Source organism: Kogia breviceps, chromosome 19, assembly GCF_026419965.1.
Source record: "Kogia breviceps isolate mKogBre1 chromosome 19, mKogBre1 haplotype 1, whole genome shotgun sequence".
NCBI classification, from domain to species: Eukaryota; Metazoa; Chordata; class Mammalia; order Artiodactyla; family Physeteridae; genus Kogia; species Kogia breviceps.
In genome coordinates this window covers 42,409,379-42,427,319 of record NC_081328.1, presented here as the reverse complement: position 1 = coordinate 42,427,319, position 17,941 = coordinate 42,409,379, and the positions used below count along the sequence as shown (strand labels likewise).

General features: G+C 36.5%; 1 protein-coding gene across 1 annotated transcript in view; it reads right to left on the bottom strand.

Annotated features, from left to right (window-relative positions):
* EFCAB13 (EF-hand calcium binding domain 13) overlaps positions 1-17,556 on the bottom strand; it is a 70,322-nt gene extending 52,766 nt beyond the window's left edge. The window contains 7 exon segments of the mRNA XM_067020473.1: positions 2,260-2,334; positions 2,337-2,399; positions 9,342-9,413; positions 11,520-11,657; positions 13,703-14,194; positions 14,994-15,014; positions 17,523-17,556. Of these exon segments, the coding sequence (XP_066876574.1) occupies positions 2,260-2,334; positions 2,337-2,399; positions 9,342-9,413; positions 11,520-11,657; positions 13,703-14,194; positions 14,994-15,014; positions 17,523-17,556 (895 nt within the window).
* Between the last annotated feature and the right edge of the window lie 385 nt (positions 17,557-17,941).

Below are 17,941 nucleotides of genomic sequence, written 5' to 3'. Positions count from 1 at the left end.
GAAGCGTGATTATACACCAAACCACTGGGAAGCCACCACCCAGCTGAAGAAGATTATTAATACCATTGCCTCTGTGCTTTCCCCATTCCATTATCCTGCTTCCCCTACAAAGAGAATGTTACTGAATTTTTAAAAATTTACCAATCTTTTGCTCTTTTACATATAATTTGTAACTGGATAAATAATTATTTTTAATTTTGTTTTCAAGCTTTTGTTACACTATAGCAATCTGAGACTTGCTTTTTTTCATTCAATATTATATATCCAACAATCATCCATATGCTATATTGCTATGTTCATTTTCACTAATGTGTACACCATTAGTATTCCATTATACAGCACAGGTATATACCACAATTTATACATTCTGTCATTGATCATGTTGTTTCTTTTTTTGTTGTTATTATTAAGATCAGTGTTGCCATGAACATTCTTGAATATGTCTCCTTGTAAATCAGTGCAAGAGATTTCCTTGAATTTATAGCTAAAAGTGGATTTTTCTAAGCCACAGGGACATGAAAACCTTACAAAATACTACATAATGTTTTTCAAAGTTGTTTTATCACTTTCACCATATTTACCAACACTTAGATTAACAGACATCTTAATTTTTACCAATTTAGTGGGTATAAAAAGTTATCTCACTGTGACCTAAATTTTGCATTTCCCTGATTACTAATGATGTTGAGAAGCTTCTCATATGATTATTAGCAATTTGTGTTTCTTCACCTGGAAATGACTGTTCTTGAAATTTAGTCATTTTTCTATTCTCTACAACAATCCTTTGCTGTTACAAGTGTTGCAAATAATCTTTACTCAGTTTGTGGCTTGTTCTCCTTGTATTATGTTTTAGTAAAGAGAAGTTCTTAATTTTAATGTAACCAAATTTATCTATCTTTTCTCTTCTGTTTAGTGATTTTGTATTTTTAAAAAAATCCTTCCTAACGCTAAGTCAGAAAATTTTTCTTCTTTTTTTCCCTAAAACTTTTACTGTTCACATCTGGAAATTATTACTGAATATGGTATATAAATAAAGATCCAATTCCATTTTTTCCATTTGAATAGTTAATTACTCCAGCACCATTTATTAAGTGGTGCTTCTTTCCCCTGCTGTGATCTAACACCTCATTGTATATGTTGCCATATATGTATGTAGATAGATTTGGAAGTTCCTTATCTTGTCCTATTGGTCAATTTCTCTAACCCTGTGCCATTCTCACACTGTTTAAATTACTATAGCTTTATAACGAGACTTGATATCCAGGAAAGCTGGTCTCCTTCAACACCACACACACACACACACACACACACACACACACACACACACACACACACCCCTACTTTTTATTATGAAAAACTGTAAATATATACAAAATAGAAAGTATATGGTGGACTTCCCTGATGGCGTAGTGGTTAAGAATCCACCTGCCAATGCAGGGGACACGGGTTCAAGCCCTGGTCTGGGAAGATCCCACATGCCACAGAGCAACTAAGCCCATGTGCCACAACTACTGAGCCTGTGCTCTAGAGCCTGCATACCACAACTACTGAGGCCATATGCCACAACTATTGAAGCCCACACGCCTAAAGCCTGTGCTCCACAACAAGAGAAGCCACCACAATGAGAAGCCCATGCACTGCAACAAAGAGTAGCCCCCGCTCGCCACAACTAGAGAAAGGCTGTGTGCAGCAATGAAGACCCAACACAGCCAAAAAAATAAAATAAATAAATTTTTTAAAAAAGTATATGGCAATGCACACTCATGTACTCTCCCTAGTTGCAAATATTATCAACTTATGGCCATTATTATTTCATCTATAACCTCACCCACCCCTCTACCTTACTCTCACTCTTTCTCTTTAGGGAAGTTGCTGCTATGTTCTACAGGCACCTAAAAAAATTGGTACCTTTATTATGAATTGTCAGTTTTGACATAATAAACAGTCCTTCTTTGTCCCACTTAATACCTTTTGTCCTAACTTCTGTCAATCAGAAAGCAAAATCACAAACCCTACTTTCTCTTTGTTTGCATTTTTGCCTAGGAAAAAAGGGTTTGAAAAGACTATTAAGACTGCTTATTTCTGGACAATGAGATTTTGAGTGCCTTGCTGTAATTTTGAGTATTTTTCAGTATTGGCTTAATTTTAATGGACTCTTTTTCTAACAAAAATTATAGTCATCATTCTGAGGAAAAGAATAGCAAACTGATCCTCTTTTCACATGCATCAACCCAGTTTTCCTGAAAATATATCACTTACCTCCAGCTTCAGTCAACTCTGTGATCTTCTGAAATTCTGGATCAGAAAGGTAAACTCCAAAATTTTGAAGACATTCAGATCCCCATAATCAATATTTTCATCTTTAATTTTATCAATAGCTTTGATGACATCAGTCAATGCTGAAAATAAAGCAGTATGCTAATAAGCATTAAATATAAGTCAAAAGCAAAACACCAATATTAAGATGAATTTTAGTTCTAACACACTAACAAAATATTAAAAACTTCAGAAATGTTACATGTGAGAAGCATTACCAGAATCTTTAATAATATGAAAATTAAGGGCTTCCCGGGTGGCGCAGTGGATAAGTATCTGCCTGCCAATGCAGGGGACACAGGTTCGATCCCTGGTCCGGGAAGATCCCACATACCATGGAGCAACTAAGCCCATGTGCCACAACTACTGAGCCTGCACTGTAGTGCCTGCAAGCCACAACTACTGAACCCCGTGTGCCTAGAGCCCATGCTCCGCAATAAGAGAAGCCACCATAGTGAGAAGCCCGTGCACCACAACGAAGAGTAGCCCCTGCTCACCACAACTAGAGAAAGCCCACATGCAGCAACAAGGACCCAACACAGCCAAAAATAAATAAATAAAATAAAATTTTTTTTAAAAAATTAAAAAAAAGAAAATTAATAAGTTATAAAATCAGAGTATGAAATATATTATTCCACTCTCCTATAGCATTTGTATCTAAGGAAGTGCCAATTTAATTGCACTGACAATACCACAACTAAAAATACATAGGATCAAAAATAGTATATAATTTCCCCCATTTAATTCTCTAACAATTTAAAATTCCCTAGCAGTCTGTTTCTTAGTAGCAGAAACAGAAGTAGAAAACCTTCACTCTCAAATGATAAATTGGAATAAGCTTTTGTAATAATACATGGCTCAGTCATCAGTAAATTTATCTTAGTTTATCTTCTATAAATATAAATTATTACTTGAAAACAGCTATGCTACATGTCTTTTTACAATACTTTAGAATGTATGCTTCATAAATTTGGGCAGTATTCCCTCCATTAAATTTAAACTGATAAATTTTTACTGCAATGTAAACTTTCTTAAAAGAAATTACTTATAAATATATGGATTAAGGAAGTTGACAGATGTGTGTGTGTAAACTCTGGAACAAATTAAACAAGTTTTCCCTAGTAGATTAGGATAGGTAAAGTGAGGAGCTGGGCAGTGGAGAGCATTAAAGTCATTATCAGTAGTTAATTTTCTTCAAGCAATCACTGGAAGTCATTATGGATTGCAAAACAAAGAATATGATCAAAATGATTTCTGAATAGATGATCCTTAAAACTATTTTGAAAAAGATGATTCTTATGTGTAAATACATGGAATAAGACACCATGTTTCTATTTTGTGAAAGTTTCAGGTGAAAGTAATTCTCATTTAAAAGTTAACAACAGAGGAGTGACATCAGCAAGACAGTTAAGTAGGAAGCCCTGGACTCCCCTTCTCCCCTCACACACATTGATTCAGCAAAAATTCATGGATAAATTCCTTTTGTGAGAAATGAGAAACTAACTGAAAGGCTCTAACATCCCAGGAGAATGCAAAACCAGATTCATTGAAGCTGGTAGGGAGATGTGGGACACCCTTTTGCTGGAGACCCTGTCCCCATTGCAGCACCATATGATCTGAAAGAGACCCCTTAGCTCCCAGCTTCACTCAGGAGAGGACAGAAATTGGTTCACACGTCCAGCAGTCCAACTTTTCCAAAAGGCCTCCCCAGAAGACTGGCTTCAATCTTGTCAATCTTGGGGCTCTGATAGGTCTAGTATAGACTAGTAGTCAGGGATAGAACAGAGGTGGTGACATAAGCCAGTCAATGCCAATGATTCTTGCTCAGCACAGAGTGAGTAGATATAAAATGCCAATTCTCAGCTTCCCCCTGGAGAGCAAAAGAATTGATTCATGCATCCAGCACCCCAACTTCTTCAGGGCCTCCCAAAGGACCAGCATCTGTCTCACCAGTCCTAGAGCCTGGGGAAGGAAAGAGTTGGTAGAGGTCCCAAGAATATTGGCTAGGCTAATTGGTAGGGGTATTCTCCTGTATAAGGCCAGTCTATGAAGACTAAGAGAGGTGCCTGCTTTGTGTAATGTACAGACTCCAACACAGAGAATCTCATAACTCTAATAAAAAAGATAGACAACTCTCATAAAGATGCTCATCAAAATCAAGAGAACAATGCAAGAACAAAGTGAGAATTTCAACACAGAGATAGAAAATATTCAAAAGTGCCAAACAGAAATCATAGAGGTGAAGAACACAATAACTGAAAATTTCACTAGAGATGCTAAACAGCAGACTAGATCAAGCAGAAGAATGGATCAGTGAACTAAAAGACAGGTCACTAGAAATAATTCAGTCAAAAGAACAAAAAGTAAAAAGAATGAAAAACAGTGAAGAAAGCTTAAGGGATGTATGGAACACCATTAAATGGACCAAAGTACAGATTATGGAAATCCCAGAAGGAGAGAGCGATAAAAGGACAAAAAATCTATTTAAAGATATAATGGCAGTAAACTTCTCAAATATGAATGTAAAGTTCTGTACATTTGAGATTTTGGTTCAATTTGTCATGGGGCTCTGTTGCTTCAACTCAAACAATGCTTTTTTGATATGGGTGCATCTAAAGTGTTATACACTTAAGAACAAAGGCCAGCTTCACTGTAAAACTCTCTTGGCTAAGCATAACACTTAAAGAGTAGTATATTCCTTCTTCTGCAAAGTATCAACATAACCTGGACAGGAATCTCCCTACCACTAGCAGGAGAAGAAGGCTTAGTTAGATCCAGTCACATCTATTCTTTCAGTATCAGCAGTTCCAGCTAACAGAAAGTGGTTTAGACTTTCTTCATGAAGGTTGTGACAATTGGCTCCTTACTCCAGGCAAATGTAGCCCAATTCAAAGCATATGGAACATTTACAACTGAAAATTACAAAAACTGAAATAAAAAGCTCAGTGGGTCAACAGCTGAATGGAGGAGAAAGAAGAAAGAATTAATGAACTGAAAGACAGCAATAGAAATCACCCAATGAACAACAGAAAGAAAATAGACTGAAAAAAAAACAGAGTCTCCAGAACCTGTAGCAGTATAAAGAAAGATATAACATGGTGTAATCAGAGCCTTAGAAGAAGGAGAGAGAGAGAGCATGGTTAAAAAGGTAAAGAGGGCTTCCCTGGTGGCGCAGTGGTTGGGAGTCTGCCTGCCGATGCAGAGGACGCGGGTTCGTGGCCCGGTCCGGAAGGATCCCACGTGCCCCGGAGCGGCTGGGCCCGTGGGCCATGGCCGCTGAGCCTGCGCTCCGCAGCAGGAGAGACCGCAGCAGTGAGAGAGGCCCGTGTATGGCAAAAAAAAAAAAAAAAAGCTACTCAAAGAAATAATGGCTAAACAATTCCCAAATTTTTAGCAACAGATATTAACCTACAAATCCAAGAAAATAAGTGAAACTCAAACAGGATAAAGCCAAAGAAATCCATGTCAAGACACATTATAATTAAACTTTTGAAAACTAAATGCAGAGAAAAAATCTTGAAAGCAGTCAAAGAAAAATGAAACCTTACCTATAAGGGGGAATAAAAACCAATTTGAATGACAAGATTTCCCTCAGAAACCTTGGACATCAGAAAGAAGTGGCACCATATTTTTCAAGTGCTGAAACAAAAGAACTGGCAATCCAAATCCCATACTTAGAAAAAATACTCTTCAGGAATGAAGGGGAAATCAAGATGTTCTCAAATGGAAGAAAACGAAGAGAATTTGTTGACAGTAAACCTATGAATGGCTAAAAGGAAGTCCTTTAAACAGAAAGGAAAGGATAAAACAAAGAACTCTGGAATATCAGGAAGGACGAAAGAAAACAGTAAGGCCAAATATGGGTAAATATAGTAGGCTTTCCTTCTCCTCTTGAGTTTTTAAATTACATTTGATGGTTGAAGCAAAAATTATAATACTGTCTGATATGTTTTTAAATATGTGTAAAGGAAATATTTAAGACAATTACATCATACATAGGGGAGGGTAAGTGGACATAAATGTAGATAAGATTTCTATACTTCATTTGAACTGGTAAAATGATGACACCAGTAGACTGTGATAAGTTATGTATATATAATATAATACCTGGAGCAACCACCAAAATGCTATAAAAAGAGATACACTCTAAAATACTATAGATAAATCAAAATGGAATTCTAAAAATGGGCTAAAGATTTGAATACATATTTCACCAAAGACACCTGAATGGCTAGCAAACATATACAAAAATACTCAACGTTATTAGTCATTAGGGAAATGCAAAATTAAAAGCACAATGAGATACCACTACACACTTACTGGTTATAATTTTAAAAAAACAAGTGTTGACAAGGATATGAAGAAACTAGAATCTTCATACATTGCTGCTGAGAATGACAATGATATAGCCACTTTGGAAAACAGTTGGGCAATTTGTTAAAAACCTAAACATAAATTTAGCATACAGACTAACAACTTTTCTCCTAGGAATTTACCCAAGAGAAATAAAAGTGTATGCCCACAGAAAGACATGTATGGAAATATTAATTTCAGCATTATTCATAACAGTCAGAAACTGAAAAAAATCAAATGTTCATGAACTGGTCAACCATCAACAAAACAAAGTATATCCATAAACTGTAATATGGGTTTATTTATCAATAAAAAGGAATGAGCTATTGATACATACTACAACATGAGTTAACCTTAAAAACATTATGCAGGGCTTCCCTCGTGGTGCATTGGTTGGGAATCTGCCTGTCATTGCAGGGGACATGAGTTTGAGCCCTGATCCGGGATGATCCCACATACCGTGGAGCAGCTAAGCCCATGAGCCACAACTACTGAGCCTGCGCTCTAGAGCCTGCAAGCCACAACTGCTGAAGCCTGCACGCCTAGAGCCCACGTTCTGCAACAAGAGAAGCCACCGCAATGAGAAGCCCGCGAACCACAACAAAGAGTAGCCCCTGCTTGTTGCAACTAGAGAAAGTCCACACACAGCAACAAAGACCCAACACAGCCAAAAATAACTTTAAAAAAAAAACCCAAACATTATGCAAAGTGAAGGACCTCAAGTATAAAAGACATGTTACATGATTTCATTTATATTAAATGTCAAAAAAAGGCAAATTCATAGAGACAGAAAGCAGATTAGTGGTTGTCTACAGATGGGGCGGAGATTAATTGCAAATGGGCATGAGAGAATTTTTAGTAGTGACAGAAATGTTACAAGCTGGATTGTGTCTACTTCTGGGTACATATCTAAAAGAATTCAAAGCAGGAGCTTAAAGAGATATTTGCATGCCCATTTTCACAGCTGCACTATTCACAATAACCAAGAGGCGGAAGCAACACAAGTGTCCACTGATGGATGAATGAATAAGGAAAATGTGGTATACACATACAATGGAATATTATTTAGCATGAAAAAGGAAGAAAATTCTGACACATGCTACAACACAGCTCTTGGGGGCATTGTGATAAGTGAAATAAGCCAGTCACAAAAAGACAAATACTGTATGATTCTACTAAGGTATCTCAAGTGGACAACTTAACAGAAACAGAAAGTAGAATGATGGTTGACAGAACTGGAGGGGCAAGGATGGGTAATTTTTATTGAACTGGTACAGAGTTTCAGTTTTGCAAGATAAAAAGTTCTAGAGATTGGTCGCACAACAATGTGAATGCACTTAACACTAACATTGCTGAACTGTACACTTAGAAATGGTTAAGATGGTAAATTCCATGATATGTGTTCGTTTCCACAATTTGAAATAAAATTTTAAAATAGTATAATGGGAAAAAAAGAGGAAAAGAGCTGTGACCAAGACACTACTTCACAAAATAGCAATGAAAGTATGACTGAGTTGCTGAATGAATGATTGCATGGTGAAGCATTCAAAAAATCGATTTACTAATAGTATCTTCAAGAAATCCAGAGGGCTTCCCTGGTGGCGCAGTGGTTGGGAGTCCGCCTGCCGATGCAGGGGACACGGGTTCGTGCCCCGGTCCGGGAAGATCCCACATGCCGCGGAGCGGCTGGGCCCGTGAGCCATGGCCGCTGAGCCTGTGCGTCCGGAGCCTGTGCTCCGCAACGGGAGAGGCCACAACAGTGAGAGGCCCGCGTACCACAAAAACCAAAAAAAAAAAAAAAAAAAAAAGAAATCCAGAGACTTAAACACTTACATTCATCAGAAATGAAAAATGCTAATGCAGTTTTTAACATGAGATTTTTCATCTAGGTATAAAAGAAAGTTTCTTCCTTTGGATTAATTTTTTCTTATAAGAGAAATCTTTTGGGAAGAGAGAGAAAGCTCATCTTTTTCTAAGTATATGAATAAACAGAAGGAAATAAACAGCAAGCCTTCATAAAACTTTTATTTCTTTTTAATATCACAGAAAAAATATCTAATTATTTGTATAAAAAATAAAAGCATTGCAAGTAAGAAAAACTAGATTGTGGTGTGACTTTATAATATAAATCAGTGCATGGGTGATTTTATGTATGTAGATTTTACCTCAATAGAACTGTTTTTTTAAAATGTTCTATTTTTTTAAAAACATCTTTATTGGAGTATAATTGCTTTACAATGGTGTGTTAGTTTCTGCTTTATAACAAAGTGAATCAGTTATACATATACGTATGTTCCCATATCTCTTCCCTCTTCCAAACAAGTATTTCATTCAAACAAGTTCCTTATAAAAATTAAAAATGAAATCACCCATCAATTTCTAATAATGGAGCTAATTACCTATTTGACTTCCTCACTATTATTACTATTACTGTACATTTATATAGCACTCTCCAGTTCATAAAATCCACATAACAACTCTGTGAACTAAGCAATTTAGCTGTTATTACCCTGAGATACCAAGTTTTTTTAAAAAATGGCAAATGGCTTGCTAAAGGGTTTCGGAACTATTAAGTATCTATACAAAAAGCAAACTCAGTTCAGTTGAACCTAATTCTCCTCAACCTAACTGCTCTTTCCCCCAAATGATTTTAAAATAAATTTCCTACCTACTGTCATATCTAGGAAGATTTTGCTCTTTGGAGAGAGTGTGCACAACATCATCTAACTTCACCATTCCATTTTCTGTAAAACTTTAGATTATACATTCTATTATACTTCTGTATAAAAGGTAAATACACATTTTAATACAACTATGAAAAAACACTTATCCTTTACTTAATAATCATCCTATTTCTTCTTCATATCTTGTCTCCCCAGATGAGTCTTTCTAAATTAGGTTAGTTCATTTCCTTTCAGCAATTACTGACAGTATATTAGTGCCAAGAACTATGCTAGGCACCAAGGATACAAAAATAAGTAGGACACAGTCCCTGCTTTTTCAATGTTTATTATAAAGTGCAAAGGACTGGGTTAGGTACTCAGTTCTTGATAGATATAGGAAAAAGGAAAGGTGTCCATAGAGGTGGACCATGAGAAAGTTAAGAAGTCTATTTCACATCATCATGAAAACCCAGTCAAATCAATATGCCGTCCACTAAGACACTCTGACAATGCTAACCAGCCCTGACAAACCCAAGTATCCCCATTCCTACCCTTAGTATCCATCTGGTCCAAATAACTACCTATTTTTACATACAAACCCTCCACAGTGATCATACTAATCCTGATAAGCAGAAGAAAGGGCTGAATAATTTTAGTGACATCTACTTTTTAGATTTTTAAAAATTTACTTTGTATTGAGGTAACATTCTTCTACAACATTATATGTCTCATGTGTACAACATTATATTTCTACTTCTGTATACACTACAGTGTGCTCACTACCAAAAATTAAGTTTCCATCTATCACCATACAATTGATCCCTTTACCCATTTTGTTCTACCACCAACTCTTACCCGCTGGTAACCATTACTCTGATCTCTATTTCTTAGATATTTTTAAAAAATCAAACATTCTTTCCTATTTGCCTTAACTAAGAAATTTGGCTCAGGTTCTAATAATTCACTTCTAATGTTATTTGTCTTTTTCCAAACTGTTGCCTCTGCCCTCTCCTCAACTGAACTTTTGCTGTGGACAATGATAAAACAACTTCTCTAATACAAGAGTCTTTCTTAGGGACTTCCCTGGTGCACAGTGGTTAAGAATCCGCCTGCCAAGGCAGGGGACATGGATTCGAGCCCTGGTCCGGGAAGATCCCACATGCCGCGGAACAACTAAGCCCGTGCGCCACAACTACTGAGCCTGTGCTCTACAGCCCGCGCGCCACAACTACTGAGTCTATGTGCTACCACTACTGAAGCCTGCGCACCTAGAGCTCGTGCTCCACAACAAGAGAAGCCACAGCAATGAGAAGCCCGTGCACTGCAACGAAGAGTAGCCCCTGCTCGCCACAACTAGAGAAAGCATTCACACAGCAATGAAGACCCAGTGGGGCCATAAATAACTAAATAAATATATATTTTTTAAACAAAGAATCTTTCTTAGAAACTTAAACTCTGCCTTGGACTTAAGTTGGTGAGTGGGATATGCTATTTAATTTATAGATGCTAACTGCCTGCCTTGGTTAAAAGCCCTAAATTCCCTTAGCCCTAAATTCCTAGCTACAGTACTCGTTCTACATTTTAGAATCCCCAATTATTTCTCCTTGGACCACTATGCTATTTACTTAGAGATTTTTGAACCTCTTGGGTATTGTAGTCTTGCTACCTGAACCTCTCTTCTACAGCTAGATAAGCTTTCCCCAGTACCTGTCTCACACTAGAAGGCATAGCTAGGAAGAGTAATGAAGAACCTTACAGAAACAATTCTGAGATATGAAAGACCTAGCCCCTCCAAACCAATCCATTAGGTCAAACTTCCCAGGAATTGTTTTTTACTAATCCCAATTAAAAAAATTTATTGGCACATAGTTGATTTACAATGTTGTGTTAGTTTCTGCTGTACAGCAAAGTGAATCAGTTATCCATATATATATATCCACTCTTTTTTAGATTCTTTTCCCATATATGTCATTAGAGTATTGAGTAGAGTTTCCTGTGTTATACAGTAGGTCCTTATTAGTTATCTATTTTATATATAACTACTTACAATTTTTATTTGTTCTTTCTGAATCTTTTTTAGAATGGCCCATTCCATTCCATTCCTAGTTGAGAGAACTTACTCCAACATTTAATACTCACATAAAATATTTTTATATTTTCAAACATTTGGTATTATCAGTCTCTCACCATTTCTTGTAGTGTCTGTCACAATCTTCTTGAACTCTTTATCTGATAAAGTAATTCCTACTGAATGCAAAATGGACTGAAGTTCTTCTGTATCAATGTAATTTTCTCGGAGTTTCTTGATAGCTTCACAGACATTTCCTAAGTATATAAAATGTGGAGGACTATTCAGCAACATAATTTGTGTCTTAAGCAATAATTGGCAGCTAAAATCTTTATCTAGTAATCAGAAATCAAGTTTTATTTACTTAATATCACCTTACAGAAGGACTGCTTTTCTGTCCATATTTCTGTTGTATCTTACATTACACTTAGTCTTTCTCTTATAGCTCAAACACAAAACTGTCTTGAAATTCTATAAACATTTATAAACTACTTGTTTGGAAGAACAGCCTGTTCTAGTGGCCCAACCAATGCAGCTTGGTTCTTATTAAAATATAATGAATGAGTCCAAGAGATCAAAACATCAATGTGCTTTGTTTAAATTCCAAGATTTCAAACAAAAATTGAGAGTTCTTTCCCTTCCTATCACTTTACCTTACCATGTTTTCAGTTCACAACCTTCAAAATTATAAAATCCTAGCAGACACACATGGCCATCATGAGACTCCTAATATTATGTATTGAGATGAACAAAATATCTCCTGTGTTGTATTCTGGCCAAAATGCATACCCTGAACTTATTAATGAAGAAATATAAGGAAACCCAAAACAAGGGACATTATGCAAAACAACTAGTCAATACTCTTCCAAAGTGTCAAGGTCATGAAAGATTGAAAAACCATCCCAGACTGAAGGAGACTAAGGACACATGACAGCTAAATGTAATCTGTGGTCCTGGGTGAAATCCTGGATGAGAAAAAGGACATTAATGGGAAAACCGACAAATTTTGAATAAGGCCCTTAAATTAGTAAATACTGTTGTATGAGTGTTAATTTCCTGGTTTAGATAATTGTACTGTGGTTATATAAGATCTTAACACTTGGGAACACTAGATGAAGAGTATGCAGAAATGTTTTTATTGTATTTTTGTGTAATTCTTATGAATTTAAAATTATTTCATAATGAAAATATAAAAATGTTTTTTAAACATAAATCAAGTGTCACATTTCATAGCTGCTCAATAATCATCAATTTATTTGGAGAGTTATATGAGATAAGCTATTTCATACTTCTCTACATACAGAACATTAAGTGTGGCAGTGGTAGGTGACATCATTTTATTTTAGTGACACCAGCAAGGTAGATAACCACTTTTTTCCACAGCCCTATTCTACCCATTGGCTAAATGCCTATTACTCCATTATTCCTTTAACCAGGGCTTTAATTCTTATTGAAGTACAAAAATCTCAGAAATAGAAATGAGGCATAGAGTAAAAGCAGCGTATTGGTAAAGGAATCAGAATAAACATCTTTATGCCTCCTTAATAGATCACACTCTTTTTTTCAACTGAGTTATTTAAAGTATGCATTAGTGTATAAGAAGCACTAATCATTCACAAAGCATTCACTTTAACAATTACATTCAGTACTAAATACAATTTCTTTAAAGGCCAGTAAGTTTCTCTAAAGAAAATAAATATAACTTAAGTAACTTCAGCTGAGGCCTACAGGAAAGAGTGTTTAACTGGGTTCCCTACACAGTACTTCTATGATATAAGCAGCACAGAGGGGAAAACATATACTGGTTGGGAAGCCACTGCTCATCTTTGAGGAATACAATAAAGCCTTGGGGATCTGAGATGTAGAGTATTAATGATTTTCTCTTGATATTCCCACATCCATAAGAGATAATATCTGAAGTACTATGGATATCATAAATTTAAATTATGGAACTCTGAGCAAAAATTTCACATAGACTTCATACATACTTGGTTAAATAAATGACCAAAAAAGAGCATTTCCAAATGAAAACAGGCCTTCTACTTTCTAGGGAACTTGAGTGACTCCAATTAATCACTGAATAAGCTTCTCAGTCAAAGCTAGGCCCCCACAAAAGGGAACATCTGGAAAGGAACTACCATCAAAACTACAATATTGTATCCATTGGTCTACATACCAGAAGTGGTGGTTACCCAGCATATTAACAATTAAAATGCCTGCAACTATCTAATAACTGCTTAATTCAGCTCATTTCTGTAATGATTCAAAGATCTAGATGTTGACTTACATATATGATACTGACCCAGAGCATTAATTGCAGTTTTTTCCTTAGATAAAACATGTTTTAGAAGGCTGGCATGCCTTCTCACAGCTGGCTTCTGAAGTTTCGGGATACTAAAAATATCACTTTTATCCAGGGACTTTTTGAGGCTTGTAACACTCTTCAAGTTTTGTGGTTTAGACTTTCAGTCATGAATTTCAACCTTCTCTGAACTTCTCTTGAAGTTTATGCCATCCTTTGAATATGGTTCCTGGAATTCTACATCACTGCTATCAACCTCATCCTGGAATTTTCTTATTTGCAAAGTATTTTTTGATCTTTTAAATTCAAGGTCATCATTCCCCTTCATAATTGTATGGTTTTGGAGGCTCTTTGTATTTAACTTTTGGGATAATGACAATTCAAATAGTCTGGAAGATAAAATGCTTTTCTTCGTATATTGTGGATAGCATCCTGATACATATGATAACTTTCTTGAAGTAGCTTCATCCAAGGCTGTTCCTTCTATAATTGCTAAGCAAGAGAAACATATTCCATTATTTCATTTACCTGTACAATTTGTAATGCTTTTTTTTTTTTTTTTTTTTTTTTTTGAGGTACGCGGGCCTCTCACTGTTGTGGCCTCTCCCGTTGCAGAGCACAGGCTCCGGACGCACAGGCTCAGCGGCCATGGCTCACGGGCCCAGCCGCTCCGCGGCACGTGGGATCTTCCCGGACCGGGGCACGAACCCGTGTCCCCTGCATCGGCAGGCGGACTCTCAACCACTGCGCCACCAGGGAAGCCCTGTAATGCTTTTTAAAAAATAATACCTAAGTCCTCATGAAAACTGTTCAAGAAATTATCAGTTGCTTAAATACATAAGATGAAGTTAATAACTTGAAAAAACTAACAGAGCTGATGACCAAAAGATTAACTATTAACTAGGTTAAGTATAATCTTCTGGTTTAATATAGTTAAATACTTCCAACCAAAGCTATTCATAGTAACCCTGAATCTAAAATGATAGCTTACTGAAGTACATGGTTCTCATTCCCTCCTCTTTCCCAATTTAGAAAGATAATAGACAATAAGCCAATTCAGATACAAACCCCTTAGTTATGAGGATGCAGATCTATGAGAAGTTGTAAAGGGAAATGTTTTATTTATAAAGTTATAATACTTTATAAGTAAAATGATACTCTGCTAAAGTAAGAGTAAAATAATTACTCTCCTAAAGATTCTTAGTACTTGTGGGGGGTAAATATATATAAAATAGCATTTTTATTTTTTTAATTTTAATTTTATTTTTTTTGTGGTATGTGGGCCTCTCACTGTTGTGGCCTTTCCCGTTGCGGAGCACAGGTTCCGGACGCGCAGGCCCAGCGGCCACGGCTCACGGGCGCAGCCGCTCCGCGGCACGTGGGATCCTCCCGGACCAGGGCACGAACCCGCGTCCCCTGCATCAGCAGGCGGACTCTCAACCACTGCGCCACCAGGGAAGCCCTAAAATAACATTTTTAGAAACATATTAAAACAACGTCCCAACTGGGGATTCATTTACAAAATTCATCTCATGGCTCCGAATAGTATCTTACATTTGAATAACACATTTTAAAGTATTTCAAATGTTACAATGTTTGACCCTTGAAAACAACTCCATGAGATTGTCAAGCTCCTGTAAAATCAAAGAAAACAAGAGACTTCCAACAGAGTAGCAATACAATCTTGACTACGAAGGCATTTCATTTAGATAAAAAGAAAAGTTTCTTAGCTTAGTCTATATTACAATGAACAATTGAAGGAAAATATTTGGATTTTAAAGGTCTGAAAATTTTTAAAAATTTATTTTTTTAATTGATATATAACACTGTGTTAGTTTTATGTATTAGAAGTCTAGAAATCCTTAAAGATGATGACATTTATCTCTAAGTGCTATCTATCAAAGAGAAAGGGGGTTAAAAAAAAATCTTTGACATTTCTGTTTTGGGCCAAAACACTGTAATAGGAACTAACTTTATCCTCTAACCTTAAGCAACTAAAACACTGGACAAGATATGTGAAAAAGAACAGTTTTCAACATTGGACAATAGGCAGCACAGGACAGTAATCCTTTAAAGAAGGGTAACAAATGAGCTGAGCCCTACCGCTGCACCAGCTTACTGTCTAGACAGAGTTTCCATGCGACAGCACAGAAAAGTAAAGCTTGAACAGAGCCCGCTGGTATGAATGAGTAGAGATAAGAGATCAGGAAGGCCAAAGAGGCTAGAATATGAGAGCACAGAGAACTGCTGAGCTCTGGGGATCAGCAGAGGGGTCCACTTGAACTTTGGCTGAGTACTGATCTGCACATACATGAGAGGATATGACCCAAGGACAAGGAAAGAATTACCAGAAACTTGTAAGTAGAACAATTCCTGTATCTCACTGAGAATTGAGAATAATTTGTGATCTCACCTGCCAAAGCAGAAAGATCTCATAATATATGGGAATCTAGTAGACTCATCTGAAGAATGCTGCCTTAGTAGTAGAGCTAAATAGCATTAAAAACTGCTCTGATTTGCAGTTCTGTAATAATTAGTGATGTTGAGCAGCTTTTCATATGCTTTTTGTCCATTCTACAAGGTTTTTTAATAATGATAATAAATCCACATCTTATATTTATTCAATTTCTGACCCCTCCTTCAACTTATTAATATCAGTTTTTAATAGACCTTTACTGGAGTATAATTGTTTCACAATACTGCATTAGTTTCTGTTGTACACCACAGTGAATCGGCCATATGCATACATATGTCCCCATATCCCCTCCCTCTTGAGCCTCCCTCCCACCATCCCTATCCCACCCCTCTAGGTCATTGCAAAGCATGGAGCTGATCTCCCTGTGCTATGCCGCTGCTTCCCACTAGGTAACTTCCCACTAGCTAACTATTTTACACTCAGTAGTGTAGATATGTCGATGCTACTCTCACTTCACCCCAGCTTCTCCCTCCCACCCCGTGTCCTCAAGTCCATTCTCTATGTCTACATCTTTACTCCTAGAGTCTGTCATACAGAGTGAAATAAGTTAGAAAGAGAAAAACATATCATTTTTATTCTAAATTTGTCTCCCCTTTTTAACAGGCTTGGAATGGTCTGTAAATGTAATGTGTTCTCTATTATTTATTTACCTCTATTATTTACCTCTTTGATTGAAGTATCAAACACTGACTGCAAAAAATATATATTTTTCTAGGTACTTAAAATGTAATTATTAGGGTTTTTATTTACATTTCCTTGGACACTAGTGATGTTGAACATATTTCTATATAATTATTGGCTATATGTGTTATATTTTATGTGAAACACTTGTCCATGTGTCTTGCCCACTTTTCTATTCCATTATTTGTTATTGATTTGTATGAATTCTTTACACATTCTGAAAACTAATCCTTTGTCAATTGTGTGAATTGCAAATATCTCCAAGTTTGTAACATGTCTTTACTTTTAGGTGTCTTTTGATAAATAAACACTCTTAATTTTAATATAGTTAAATACATCAAATACATTAATTTCAAATTTTTTTTGCCTTAAGAAAGTTTCCCTATCCCATACCATTTCATACTAAGGCAATCAGCAAAAATTAAAACTCTAAAAATACCAAATGTTGATGAGAGCATGTCATAATCCAATCTGGTAATCAATCAATCCAGTTACATGTACCTGAGGCCCAATTTTTTAATATCATTATTGTAAACATGCAAAGATGTTTTTATAACATTTTAAAGCTTAGCTTTTCTACCATTTGTAATTAATCTGACCAACATATAACTTATGCCCATGACTGTAGACCCTTAAACTAATACTGAAAACATAAAAACTTACCATCAATATCAATAGTCTTCAGTGCCTTTCTCATTTGAGTCACTTATAGAGATCTTCAAGATGCGATGGATCATTGGCAGATCATTCACATAAATCTTACCACCTCGAATTATTATTTTTTTGTGTGTGTGTGTGTGGTACGCGGGCTTCTCACTGTTGTGGCCTCTCCCGTTGCGGAGCACAGGGTCCGGATGCGCAGGCTCAGCGGCCATGGCTCACGGGCCCAGCCGCTCCACGGCATGTGGGATCTTCCCGGACCGGGGCACGAACCCGTGTCCCCTGCATCGGCAGGCGGATTCTCAACCACTGCGCCACCGGGGAAGCCCACCACCTCGAATTTTACTGAAAATTTTACAGGCTTTCTGAAGTGCTGAACACACATAACAAAACAGTTCATTAATTCAAGGGAATAATTTTCC